Source organism: Cnephaeus nilssonii (genome assembly GCF_951640355.1).
Source record: "Cnephaeus nilssonii genome assembly, chromosome: 5".
Lineage (NCBI taxonomy): Eukaryota > Metazoa > Chordata > Mammalia > Chiroptera > Vespertilionidae > Cnephaeus > Cnephaeus nilssonii.
The window spans coordinates 71379231-71393508 of record NC_137076.1 but is presented as its reverse complement, the minus strand read 5'-3'; the positions used below and the strand labels follow the sequence as shown (position 1 = coordinate 71393508).

Sequence of the window (14278 nt, the reverse complement as noted above, 5' to 3'; positions counted from 1 at the left end):
CACTATGATTATAATTTATTTTTTCTTATAGTTCTGACAATTTTTGCTTTCAGTATTTTGAGGCTATGTTATTAGAGGCATAACACTTTAAAAAGTATCTTTCTGGTTAAATGAACTATTATTTCGTCCCCTTTAGCAACTGTAGTTGCTACCATGTGCTATTTGTCTACTTGTCTTGTTTATTTTTCTTTATTCCTCTTCCCTGCCTTCTTTTTTTTATTTTTTACTGATTTTTAGAGAGAGAGGAAGGGAGAGGAGGAGAAAAAGAGAAACATCGGTGTTTCTCAGAGTGGAACATCTATCCACGGCCTCCAGCATATTTTCCTCTGGGGATCAAGCCCGAAACCGGGCATGTGTCCTGACCAGGAATTGAACCAGCAACTTTTGGTGCATGGGACGATGCCCAGCCAATGGAGCCACAGCACCCAGTGCTTCCCAGTCTTCTCTTGGACTTAAAGTTTTTTCATTGTTCCTTTTATATCCCCCCGCCCCCCATACAAGTTTGGAAGTTATATATTTGGTTTTTATTATTTAGAGGTTACCCCCAAAATTACAAGAGGCCTCCCTAACTTTTCAGTATTTAAAATTCCTATTACCTTCTTCCCTGACAATACATAGAGTTTAAAACACTTTATTTCTCTCTAATAATATGTAAACTTTAAGAACACTTTAATCTCATTACCCCTTTTCAAAATGGAGTATTGTTGTAAATTTTAATTCATTTTTGTTTTTCTTTTAAACTTCATTAGACATTGTTGTTTTAAACAGTCACTGTTCATTTTATACATTTACCCCCCCCCCCTTTTTTTTTTTTTCATGTCTCAGACCTGAGATTATTTCCTTTTGTCTGGAGTATTTTAGAATTTTAGAACTGGAAGAGGATCTGCTCTTCCAGTTTTGGTTTGACTGAAATTGTATTTAGTTCTCCTTTTTAATATATATATTTAAAATTGATTTTTAGAAAGGGAGGGAGGAAGAGAGAGAGAGGGAGAGAGAGAGAAACATCAATGTGAGAGTGAAACATCAATTGACTGGGGCTGTGCCATGATCAGGGAATGAAAGTGGCAACCTTTTGGTGTAGGCGATGATGCCCAACCAGCTGAGACACACAGGCCAGGCCTTAGTGTTTCTTCTTGAAAGATGTTTTCGCTGGGCAAAGATTTCTAGATTAGCAGGTGTTTTCTTAAGACATATTGATAATATTCCATGCTGTCTTTCTGACTCCCATTGTTGCTGGTGAGGTCAGTATTTGGGAATTAGCAATCTCCTGCGTTTAAGAGTAATGTATCTTTTTTCCTCTGGTTGTGTTGAAAGATTTTCTTTTCTTTTTGTGGGGAGAAGAGGGGCTGTTTGGTTTTGTTTGTAATATTTTGATATGTCTAGGTATAGATTTCTGTTTGTTTATTCTCAGGATTTGCTGAACCAGTGGATTAGTTCTGGTGAATTCTTAGCCAGTTTCTGCAAGTCTGATTTTTCTCTCTAGTCTTCCTGTTATTCCCCAAATGTTTTGGGATCAGGAATTCATCCTTGCGTCTCTTGTTGAGCTTTGTGAGTTTAGCAAGAGTTATTTGGGAGTCTTTCTTCCCAAGGTGAAATTTTAAGAGTTATATTTCTTTTTTAACCCCCGTGTTCTTATTCTCTCTGTTTTCATGTTCAGAGGCGTCTCTTTGATTCGGAATTCTTGCCTATCTTTAACTTTTTATGTATTAAGGTCAGTTGGATTTTGTGGGGGGAGGGGTTGGAACCCAAAGCCTGGGCATGTATCCTCACGGTGAATCAAACCTGCCACCTTTCGGTGTATGGGATAATGCTCCAACCAACTGAGCCACACCGGCCTGGGCTGGATGTTAACTTTTTGTTGTTGTAAATAATTGCCTGAAATATCGTCCTACAATCTTTTACTTGTTTGGATTATTTCCTTTGGGTGAAAATATTAGGAGTGGAATTAATAGTTATTTCATTTTGATGGTTTGTGGTAGAGTAGGTGTGTCTTTCCTGATCTTATGGATTAGGAGACTGAGGCAGAATTAATTGGCTTGTTTAAAGTGACATAATTAGTGATGAAGTCAGAAGACAAAACTCATTACTACTTTGTCTGGTAGTGTGATTCTGGCTTCTTACTTTACCTGATAACACTCATGTTCTTTCTCCACTACCTATGGAAGGCATGTGTTTTATAGTTATACTTCCTGATAGTATAATTACTTGGTAGTAGTAGGGGAAGACAGAACCAACATCATGTCATAGATTGATTATGGCTGAATTTGTCATAAAGCATGTAATAATAATGGAGTTTTATTGCTATTGGATAATAAGGTAGTGGTTAAGAGTTTGGGATCCAGAGCTGGACGGCCCAGCTTTGAATCCTGGCTCTGCCACTTATTAAATCACTCACTACTACTTGACTAAAGGTATATAGTAAAATAGGAGTAAAAACATAGTATCTATCTTAAGAGGATTAAAGGGGAAGCTGTGCTTGGCACATAGCGAAAACCAAGTAAATGTTAGTTTATTTAAAGTACAGTGGAACCTCTTTTCTCAAACTTAATTCATTCCGGAAGGCTGTTCAAGAAGCGATTTGTTCAAAAACTGAATCATTTTTCCCCATTAGAAATAATGTAAATTGAATTAATCCATTCCAAACCCCCAAGTTACTCCGTTTTAATGTTTTTATATACAGTACATGTCTAATATACTGTTTACAAATAAGCACTTCTTCTCTTAAATGTATTAAACCACCCCCTACTATCCTTATATGAATTTTTCACATATCACTGCCTTAGAAATGCTATCACCAGCTAACTGCTTTTTGTTTATAATCAACAACAGTTTTTCTACCTATTCAATTGCCTGTGATTCTTGTTATGTGAGCACTTTCACACCCTTAGCACATTAGCACTCTTGATGGCCTCTTTATCTTTTAAAATTATACTAATTGAGGATATCCCGCCAGCAACAAAAGCATTCTCTCCTTTGTTTGTTGCCTGAGAAACTTTTGTCATGCTGGGGTATCAGCTTGAAAGGTCAAAAACCTAAGTTTTGCTCCGCAACATTTTTTTCTGTGAACAACTAGGTCGAGAACTGAGTTGTTTTAAGATGTTTGAGAACCGAGGTTTGATTAGAATTTAGGACTTGAATAAACAAGCAAATTTCATATTTGGCAATAATTGACAAATTAATTGATCACAAATAAAATTATGTCAAAAATTTGTGGGAAACCCACTCAAATTGTAGTTTTCAGTAGAGGCAAGTAAATATTTGTTTTTCCACCTGTCTTGGTATCTTGGTTTTAAAGTTCCAAAGCCATGTAGCCTTGAAGTCATGTTTTTTTTCTGATAATTTGCAAATGGAACAGGCAAAAATGGCCCGTTGGGCTTTTAAAAATTTATATAATAAGATGTAGAGCTCCTGGGTCCGGGGGAGGCCGCGCGCCCCTGGGACTGGGTGAGGCCACGCGCCCCCGGAACCGGGTGAGGCCGCGCGCCCCTGGGTTCGGGTGAGGCCATGCGCCCCTGGGTCCGGGTGAGGCTGGATCCCGGGTCTGGGTGAGGCCACGCGCCCCGGGGCCTGGGTGATGCTGGGTCCCAGGTCCGGGTGAGGCCGCGCCCCGGGGCCTGGGTGATGCTGGGTCCCAGGTCCGGGTGAGGCCGCGCCCCTGGGTCCGGGCAAGACCAAACCAGAGGGAGTCGGACCTGCATTACCACCATTTGTCCACCATCCAGAACTGAAAAGTCAGTGCCGACATGTACACATAAGGAACTGGTGGACATTGAAATTGGGTCTCAAAAGAACTGTTGGTCCAGAAAGAAACTCACTACAGACTGATTCATTTGCCTGTCAGCATAACTATTATTGCTTGTCTCACATTCGGTTCTTATAAGTATATTTCTAGTAACACATGATCTCACCCATCTAGGGGAAATGATGAACAACATAGACTGATGAACAAGAACAGACCCAGAAACAAGGAGGCATCGATCGGACTGTCGGGCCTCAGAGGGAGGGGAGGGGAGGGTGGGGGTAGGGGGGAGAGATCAACCAAAGGACTTGTGTGCATGCATACGAGCCTAAGCAATGGTTAAGGACAACAGGGGGGTGGGGGCATCCATGGGGAGGGGTGTGGGATGGGAATGGGGGGATGAGGACAAATATGTGACACCTTAATCAATAAAGAAATTAAAAAAAAATTTTTTTAAATTAGAAAAAAAAAGATGTAGTTTGTCTCTTTCTAGTAACTATATACATGAAGGAAATAATCACAGTATTTTTAGTAAAGGCTTTCTGTTAGATTTAACTTAGTTCTGTGTGAATAGAGTCTTAAAACGCAAATGGTAACTTATAAATCATTAAATTGAGCCCAGTTGTTTGATATCCTTAAGCCTCAGACATTGTTATTTTTATTTGAATTATATTAGTTCACTCAGCTTACTCTTTTTGAATACTTAATCTGTGCCAGGTGGATAGTGTTTTCAGCATTAAGGAGGGAAGATAAAGTCTAAGGGAAGGAAGGCAGGAGATCTGTACTGTTTATTAGGTGTTAAAGGCATGGATATGGATTTAGATCCGAAATGGAGGCAATTAGATACTATTTTTTGAGAAAAGATTAACTCATGGTCTCTGCATTGGACAAGTCCAAAGGAGCTTGATGCACATGGTATTCCACATGAATGTTGTCCTTTGGAGCTGAGCAGTGCACTGTTCTGGATGCAGCCTCTCCTGCATGTCCTGGGAAATAACCAAGTCAGTTGTATTGACATTGCTGGAATCTAGCCTGTACCTTTCAGGATTATTTCATTTGTTCCATTATTGTTCATTAATAAATAGGATGTCTGTTTGTTTGGGAAGGATGTAGACTATCACCTTCAGAAGGATCCACAGTCTACTCCCCATCCTGGTTTTATTGACATATAATTGACAAATAACGTACTGGAATCACAGTCTCTTGACATTGTTACAATTTCTTTTTATAGTTTTCTACCCCCCCCCCCCCATGTGTTGTGATCCGAGGACTAGGGCAAAGATAATCTTTTCCTTGGTATGTTTCTGTTTATTTCAGTTTTTAGTTCTTTATAAATTAAAATAGCTGATTTATTTTCCCAGAATATGGATAGATTACTTATATAAAACAAATACAAGTTAAGATTTACTACTATATAAAGGTCTATGTTATGAACAATTAAGACAAAGCATATTAGTTGTAATTATTGTTAAGCTGGAGTGTTTTTATCTAGAATTCTTTAGGCATTGCTTTCTTAGAAGGCTAATGGGAAAAAGTTTGATTCTTATTGATGCCGATGTTTTGTCTGTCTGAAGTGTCAACCCAAGAAAAAGTCAACGCCACTGAAGTATGAAGTTGGAGATCTCATCTGGGCAAAATTCAAGAGACGCCCATGGTGGCCCTGCAGGATTTGTTCTGATCCGTTGATTAACACACACTCAAAAATGAAAGGTAATATTTCAGTTGATTTCACATGATAAAAAACAGTTTGGAATTATAAACTCGCAGTTCCCTTAAGTATAACCCAATTTTTGTTGCCTTTAGCAATAATCTATTTTTACCTTTGAGCATTTCATGAATGGGTTATTATTAATTTATTTTTCCTTTTTGGATTTTTTTATATGTTTGTTTTATTTTACTCTATAATTTAAACTTTTTCAATTATTCTATCTGTAGATGCCAGGAAAATGTCAGGCTTTACCTGAAGTTTACATTGTCTAGAATCCTTTTCAGTATATTTGTTTTTCTACTTTAATCTTCAGTTTTTATATTGTGTGTGTGTGTGTGTTTTTTTTTTGTTAAAGCTAAAACAGTTATAAATGAGTATAAGTTATAAATTATTTCAAATTTTAAAATCTTGATTTAGAATATTACCATTAATAACTGTTACATTACTTAGTCTCTTTGAATCTCAGATGATTTATCATTAAAATGCTATAAGATAGGATCTGAAAATTGATCTTGCTCCCCTTTTTCTATTAAGATGGTTTATGATTTTACTATAGTTTTAATATATTTTTTAGTTTTTGAATAGGTTATATATGCACAAGATTCAAAAACTCATCTTATTCCCTCCTTTTCTCTGATCTGTTCCATACTTTTAAAAAAATGTTTCTTTTATTATTAACATGTTTTTATTGATTTCAGAGAGGAAGGGAGAGGGAGAGGTAGAAACATCAATGATGAGAGAGAATCATTGATTGACTGCCTCCTGCACGCTCCCCACTGGGGATCGAGCCTGCAACCTGGGCATGTGCCCCTGACTGGAATTGAACCTGGGACCCTTCAGTCCACAGGCCAACGCTCTATCCACTGAGCCAAACCAGCAGGGGTTGATCTGTTCCATTCTTTACCCTTTCTTTCAAACCAATTGTTATGAATGTTTCTATAAATATACATATATTCTCATATCCCTACCCTTTTAATTTAATTTTATTGTTTAAAGTATTACAAATAGTAGTACATATGTCTCCTTTTTCTTCCCCATTGACCTTCCCCCGCCCCCCCCCCCCCCAAGCACATGCCCTCACCCCAACCCCCCAGTGTCTTGTGTCCATTGGTTATGCTTATATGCATGCATACAAGTCCTTCGGTTGATCTCTTACCATACCTACCCTTTTAATTTTAACATAAAAGTCGCATATTATATGTTTGTTCCACAGTAGCTTTTTTTTTACTTCTTGGAGTTTTTCCCTATTAGTACATTAAAACTTCCTTCTTTTTTTTCTTTTTACAGCTGCATAGTTCTTCCACTTTTTGAATATGCTATACTTTATATAACCAATTCCCCTGTTGATGGATGTTAACTTGTTTCTAATCTTGTGTTGTAAAGATAAGATGCATGCATACATACATGTGTATACATACATGTGTTTGTGTGTACACACAAGTAATGCTGTAAAGAATAACTGTGTGTTTCATATATACATGTCCATTTATCTGTAGGATGATTTACCAAAAGTGGGATTGGTAGATTTGATTTTATATATTGCATATTGAATATTGAGTTGCCCAAAGACCTTTACAATTCACTGTTTTTTAAAAAATGGTATCTTGCCCTGGCCATGTGGTTTGTTTGGTTGGAGTGTTGTCCCATATTCCAAAGAGGTTGCAGGTTTTATCCCCAATTCCTGGTAGTGGCGTGTAGGGGAGGCGGCCGATAAATGTTTCTCTATCTCTCTTAAATAAATAAAAACATATCTCCTTGGGTGAGGATTAAAAAAAAGGTATCTTGGCCGCCGGTGTCGCTCAGTGGTTGAGTGTTGACCTATGAACCATGAGGTCATGGTTCGATTCTAGTTGGGGTACCTGCCCAGATTTTGGGCTCTATCCCCAGTGGGAGGTGTGTCGGAGGCAGCTGATCGATGATTCTCTGTCATTGATGTTTCTATCTCTCCCTTTCTGTTCCTCTCTGAAATCAATAAAAACGTATTAAACATTTTTTTCCCCTTCTATCTGACCTACGTCAAAGTTTCTTGTCTTGCAGGTTTTTTAGCTTATTGATTTTTTGGGGGGCTTCTTTGTGACAGAGGCTTCTTTGGCGACAGTGGTGTGTGTGTGTGTGGGTGTTATCTTGATGATGAACAGTCATCTTTTTAAAGTAATGACACTGTTTTTTATCCTTATCTAGTTTCCAATCGGAGACCTTATCGACAGTACTATGTGGAAGCTTTTGGAGACCCTTCTGAGAGAGCCTGGGTGGCTGGAAAAGCAATTGTCATGTTTGAAGGCAGACATCAGTTTGAAGAGCTACCTGTCCTTAGGAGAAGAGGGAAGCAAAAAGAAAAAGGATATAGGCATAAGGTAAAAAAACAAAACAAAATACACACGTACACGAAAGAACAAAAGCCTCTCAAATTATCTTCTGGAGGGTCGGCAGAGAGGAGGCAAGGAAGAAGGATGCTATTTTTGAAATATAAGTTGATGGATATTTGTGAGAAAATAGGTAGAAAGCAAGGTTTTTTTGTAGGGATGAGATGGGACTAGCCTTCCAAATATTTATACTCAAATTTTTGAGAAATGATTACAGTTAATTTTTGCCATGTCACTTAGATGTGACAGTACAAAATGACAAAACCAATCTTCTTTGGTAATATCTTATGTAAAAATAAACTGATCATCAAAATGAAATTTCTCTTACTCTCTGGATTAATTATTTCTTTTAAAAATGGGAAAGATAGAAAAAAATGGGAAAGATAAAGCTTTAAACATTTTTGTTTTGTTTATTTTGCTTTTTGTGTTCAGTTGTTAGTGCTTAAGATTGTAGTTTCATACCTGGTTATGTTTGTTTGTTTTTTGTTAATCTCCACTCAAGGATATTTTTTTCCATTGATTTTTAGAGAGATTGGAAGGAAGGGAGGGAGGAAGAGAGAGACAGAAACATCAATGTGAGAGAGACACATTGATTGGTTTATCCCCAATTCCTGGTCAGGGCGTGTAGGGGAGGCAGCTGATGAATATTTCCCCCACGTGACCTAACCAGGGCTGGAGATCGAACCTGCAACACAGGTATATGCCCTTGATCTGGAATCAAACCCGTGTCACTTTGGTATGCAGGCCAGCGCTCTAACCATTGGGCAACAACGGCCAGGGCCATACCTGGTTATGTTTCTTTTTGCTTGTTAATCCTCACTTGAGGATATTATTATTTTTATTGATTTTTAGAGAGAGTGGAAGGGGGAAGGAAGGAAGGAGGGAGGGAGGGAGGGAGGAAGAGAGAAAGAAAGAAAAAAAGAAAGAAATCGATTGGTTGCCTCCCAAATATTCCCTGACCAGGGCTAGGGATCGAACCTACAACCTAGGTATGTGCCTTTTACTGGGAATCGAACTTGAGACTCTTTGAAATCATGACTAGGATAATTTAGAATCGATATGCAGTCCCTGCTATTTTTAATGAGTTCTTTTTATTTATTAAAAAAATTTTTTTGGAATCCTCACCTGAGGATATTTTTCCATTAATTTTTAGATAGAGTGGAAGTGGGGTGGGGGGGTGAGAAACATCGATATGGAGACATTGATGGGTTGCTTCCTGCATGCCCCTTGACTGGGATTGAGCTCACAACCGAGGTATGTACCCTTGACCTTGACCAGGAATTGAATCTGCGACCCCTTGGTCTGCGGGCCAACGCTCTAACCACTGAGCAAAATCAGCCAGGGTGAGTTCTTTTTAAAAATATTTTTATTGAGTTTTAGAGTGAGAGAGAGCAAAACATTGATCTGTTGCCTCCCGCATGCCCTTTACCGAGAATTGAGCCCACAACCCGGGCATGTGCCATGACTGGGAATCCAACCAGCAACCTTTTGGTGCATGGGTTGATGCCCTACCAACTGTAGCAAAATCAGCCAGGGCTAATTTATGTTCTTTGAGGACTAGTGTCTCCAACTCAAAAACTAGTGTAATCATCATACGTTCTTGTACAACTATTGTGTGGATTTGAAGTAATTATAAATATTTAATATGGCATAAGGATTATGCTCTAAAACAGCGGTCACCAACCTTTTGGACCTCACGTACCACCAGTGGTCTGCGGACCACCGGTTGGCGACCACTACTCTAAAACAACTAGCATTTGCTGCTGTTAGGATTAAGAAGGCTAATAAGTATATCCTTTCTAATACTTTGGGTGGTAGTCGGTCAGATGGTGTCAAGAGTTTTTGTGCCAAGCCTTTAGCTGTGTAGATTAAACAACTCCCTTTTCTGAGGAGTTCATTAGATCTTTCAGGTTCTGGAAAATTTAATTACTCTGGTCACACTTCTGAGAATTAACAGGTATGTGTTTGCTTGTAAAATAAACCAGATGATCAGTTTATTGCTTTATAAGAGGAGGCTACCTATAGAGTGACCTGAATTTTTACATGCTCAGCAGAACATCCCTTTCACAAGTATTAAAGTAATTTGTGAACACTAAGTGATGGTTAGAACCATGACTAATATCTATTTTATGAAGCCAAGGAGAGAAAAAAGGGCCTGGAAAGTTGGGTATATTTCACAGAGTCTTAATGTCCTCAAACTGTGAGGAATCAAGATAATATGTCGTGCTCGCTTCAGCAGCACATATACTAAAATTGGAACGATACAGAGAAGATTAGCATGGCCCCTGCACAAGGATGACACACAAATTCGTGAAGTGTTCCATAAAAAAAAAAGAAGAAGAAGAAAACATGTGTAATTTGTTATACCCAGGGTGTTTTGGTGTCTCTGGACGACATCATTAAGTCCAGGAGACTGTTTAGTTATAATCCAGGTTGCATGTAACATGTATAGAAGAAGCTAAGGACCTACTGATAATCAGTGGTTAAAATTTCAGGTGTCCTAGGACAGGTCTGACCCACTTATTTTTCTTGTTTTCATTTTTTTCATATTTATCTTCTTTATTTAGCTTTTTATTCTCTCTTTTATGCAGCTGAGCAAATGCTTGGCTTTCATAAGTCGGGAAGTAAATATATCATTATTTAAGGTGTAGAGGGATAAGTTGGAAGGGTCTGGTTATTTCCTGATTTGGTAATGTGATGTTAATTAGTAATGTAATGTTGTAGTCCAACTTATGGTCCACTCTTGTGCTTACAAAGGCAGGGAGAATGGAGAAAGGTTTATTAGATCAACCTTTCCTCTAATGATAGATCCTAGTGGTAATGTAGTGTTGAGGAATCTCCATTAATTAAGCTCTGGGTGAGCTGTAAGTGTTAACCACCTAACTGGTCCCATAAAAGGGCCTTGAAGAAGTGCAATAAGACTTTGAAAAACTGATTTGTGAAGTGTTCATTGAACATCTCCCTGTTTTCTTCTCCTATTTCTTTGATAAGTAATAACTTTTTTCTCCTTTAAATTTAAGGTTCCTCAGAAAATTTTGAGTAAATGGGAAGCCAGTGTTGGTCTTGCTGAACAGTATGATGTTCCCAAAGGGTCAAAGAACCGAAAATGTGTCAGCAGTTCAATCAAATTGGACAGTGAAGAGGATATGCCATTTGAGGACTGTACAAATGATCCTGAATCAGAACATGACCTGTTGCTTAATGGCTGCTTGAAATCTCTGGCTTTTGACTCTGAACATTCTGCAGATGAGAAGGAAAAGCCTTGTGCTAAGTCTCGAGCCAGAAAGAGCACTGATAATCCAAAAAGGATTTGTGTGAAAAAGGGCCACATGCAGTTTGAAGCAAATAAGGAAGAACGGAGGGGAAAGATTCCAGAGAACCTTGGCATAAACTTTATTTCTGGGGATGTATCTGATAAGCAGGCCTCTAATGAACTTTCCAGGATAGCAAACAGCCTCACAGGGGCCAGCAGTGCCCCAGGAAGTTTTCTGTTTTCTTCTTGTGCAAAAAACCCTGCAAAGAAAGAATTTGAGACTTCAAATTGTGACTCTTTACTGGGCTTGTCTGAGGGTGCCTTGATTTCTAAACGTTCTGGGGAGAAGAAGAAACTTCAACGAGGTCTGGTGTGTAGTTCAAAAGTACAGCTCTGCTATATTAAAGCAGGTGATGAAGAAAAACGAAGTGATTCCATTAGTATTTGTACCACTTCTGATGATGGAAGCAGTGATCTGGATCCCATAGATCACAGTTCAGAGTCTGATAATAGTGTCCTTGAAATTACAGATGCTTTTGATAGAACAGAGAACATGTTGTCTGTGCAAAAAAATGAAAACGTAAAGTATTCCAGGTATCCTGCCACAAACACTAAGGTAAAAGCAAAGCAGAAGTCCCTTATTACTAACTCACTCACAGACCACTTAACAGATTGTACTAAGACAGCAGAGTCTGGAACTGAGACATCTCAGGTTAATCTCTCTGATTTTAAAGTGTCCACTCTTGTCCGCAAACCCCAAATGGATTTTAGAAATGATGGTTTCTCTACAAAATTCAACACCCCATCAAGCATTTGCAGTGAGAACTCACTAATAAAGGGTGGGGCTACAAATCAAGCTCTGTTACACTCGAAAAGCAAACAGCCCAAGATCCGAAGTATAAAGTGCAAACATAAAGAAAATCCAGTTGTAGAACCTCCAATTACAAATGAAGACTGCAGTTTGAAATGCTGTTCTTCTGATACCAAAGGCTCTCCTTTGGCCAGCATTTCCAAAAGTGGGAAAGGGGATGGGCTAAAACTACTGAGCAACATGCATGAGAAAACCAGAGATTCGAATGATATAGAAACAGCAGTGGTGAAACACGTTCTGTCTGAGTTGAAAGAACTCTCTTATAGAACCTTAAGTGAAGATGTCAGTGAATCTGGAACATCAAAGCCATCAAAACCATTACTTTTTTCTTCTGCCTCTAGTCAGAATCATATACCTATTGAACCAGACTATAAATTCAGTACATTGCTAATGATGTTGAAAGATATGCATGATAGTAAGACCAAGGAGCAACGGTTAATGACTGCTCAAAACTTGGTATCCTATCGGAGCCCAGGTCTTGGAGACTGTTCTACCAGTAGTCCTCTAGGGACTTCTAAGGTCTTAGTTTCAGGAGCCTCCAATCATAATTCAGAGAAAAATGGGGATGGCACTCAGGAGCCAGTCTATCCTAGCCCCAGTGGGGGTGACTCTGCACTGTCTGGGGAGTTGTCTGCCTCCCTGCCTGGCTTAGTGTCGGACAGAAGAGACCTCCCTGCTTCTGGCAAGAGTCGTTCAAACTGTGTTACTAGGCGCAACTGTGGGCGATCAAAGCCATCATCCAAATTGCAAGATGGTTTTTCAGGTCAGATGGGAAAGAACACAGCGAACCATAAAGCCTTAAAGACAGAGCGCAAAAGAAAATTGAACCGGGTTCCAGCTGTGATTCCAGAGGCTGCACTGCCAGGAGACAGACAGAATGCAGCCTCGGAGAATGGCTCCTTGAGAGCTGGAGCAGAAGACCCTGCTAAAGAAGAACCCCTTCAATTAATGGGCCACTTAAGTGAAGACAGTGCTCATTTTTCCGATGTTCATTTTGACAACAAAGTCAACCAGTCTGAGCCTGATAAAATTGAAAAAGGCCCCATCTTTGAAAACAGAAAAGGTCCAGAGCTGGACTCTGAAATGAACAGTGAAAATGATGAACCCAATGGTGTTAATCAAGTAGTACCTAAAAAGCGGTGGCAGCGTTTAAACCAAAGGCGCACTAAACCTCGTAAGCGCACTAACAGATTTAGGGAGAAAGAAAACTCTGAGGGTTCCTTTGGGGTTTCGCTTTCTGCTGACCCTGTAAAGAAGGGGGGTGAGTTCCCAGAGCATAGACCTCCTCCTTCAACGAACATATTGGAGGATGTGCTGACAGATCCAAATCACACCGGCCACTTCGATTCAGTTGGGCCACTGCTGAATGTTTGTGATAAATCCAGTGCCAACACTGAGGAGATGGAAAAGGAGCCAGGAATTCCCACTTTGACTCCCCAGCCTGAGCTTCCTGAACCAGGTAAGAATTCCTGACTGTCATGGAAAGGAATTAGAGGAAGTGATGACATAATCTTCTTTGAAGTTGTTAATGGAAGGGCTAAGTGTAAATTGGGAGGGAAGGATTATCACTTAAAGAAAGGGCTATTGCTGAAGAGTCTGAGTTTTGAGGACCAGCCTTCCATATACTTTCACAAATTATGCTTTATTAGAAGCTCTTGTTTTTGGTAAGTTTCAGAACATTTTGTTGTGTTTCCTACTTTTAAATCTGAACTTTTTCTGGATTCAATCTGATATTGTATGTAGTTGAGAAGCTCTGAGCCTAGTTAAGTTCAATTGTTAGTTTACAGAAATCAAATAGATTTTATTGAACGTTAAGCTTCCTTTGACCACAACTTAAGGTAGGTTCATCTGTTAGATACATAAAAGGGACATCTTGCTTTGAAAAAATGGAAATGGCCCTGGTCAGTTTGGCTCAGTGGTTAAAGTGTCAGCCCTCAGACTGAAGGGTCCTGGGATTTGATTCCTGGTCAAGAGCATGTACCTGGGTTTTGCTCATGTGGGAGGCAACCAATCGATGTGTCTTTCTCACATCAATTTTGTTTTTGCTATATATTTTTATTGATTTCAGAGAGGAAGGGAGAGGGAGAGATAGAATCATTGATGAGAGAGAATCATTGATCGGTTGCCTCCTACACGCCCCCCACTGGGGATCGAGCCTGCAACCTGGGCATATTCCCTTGACCAGAATCGAACCGGGGACTCTTCAGTCCACAGGCTGACACTGTATCCACTGAGCCAAACCAGCTAGGGCTCACATCAGTGTTTTTATCTCCCCCTCCCCCGCTTCCATTCTGTCTGAAAATCAATGGAAAAAATATCCTCAGGTGAGGTTTATTAAAAAAAA

General features: G+C 39.3%; 1 protein-coding gene across 6 annotated transcripts in view; it reads left to right on the top strand.

Annotated features, from left to right (window-relative positions):
• The window catches only part of NSD1 (nuclear receptor binding SET domain protein 1), a 140065-nt gene that overhangs the window by 45168 nt on the left and 80619 nt on the right, over nt 1–14278 (top strand). For all 6 annotated transcript variants that reach the window (XM_079771820.1, XM_079771818.1, XM_079771821.1 and 3 more), the window contains 3 exons: nt 5314–5449; nt 7629–7801; nt 10831–13393. In XM_079771820.1, coding sequence (XP_079627946.1) covers nt 5314–5449; nt 7629–7801; nt 10831–13393 — 2872 coding nt within the window. The remainder of the gene's footprint in view (nt 1–5313; nt 5450–7628; nt 7802–10830; nt 13394–14278) is intronic.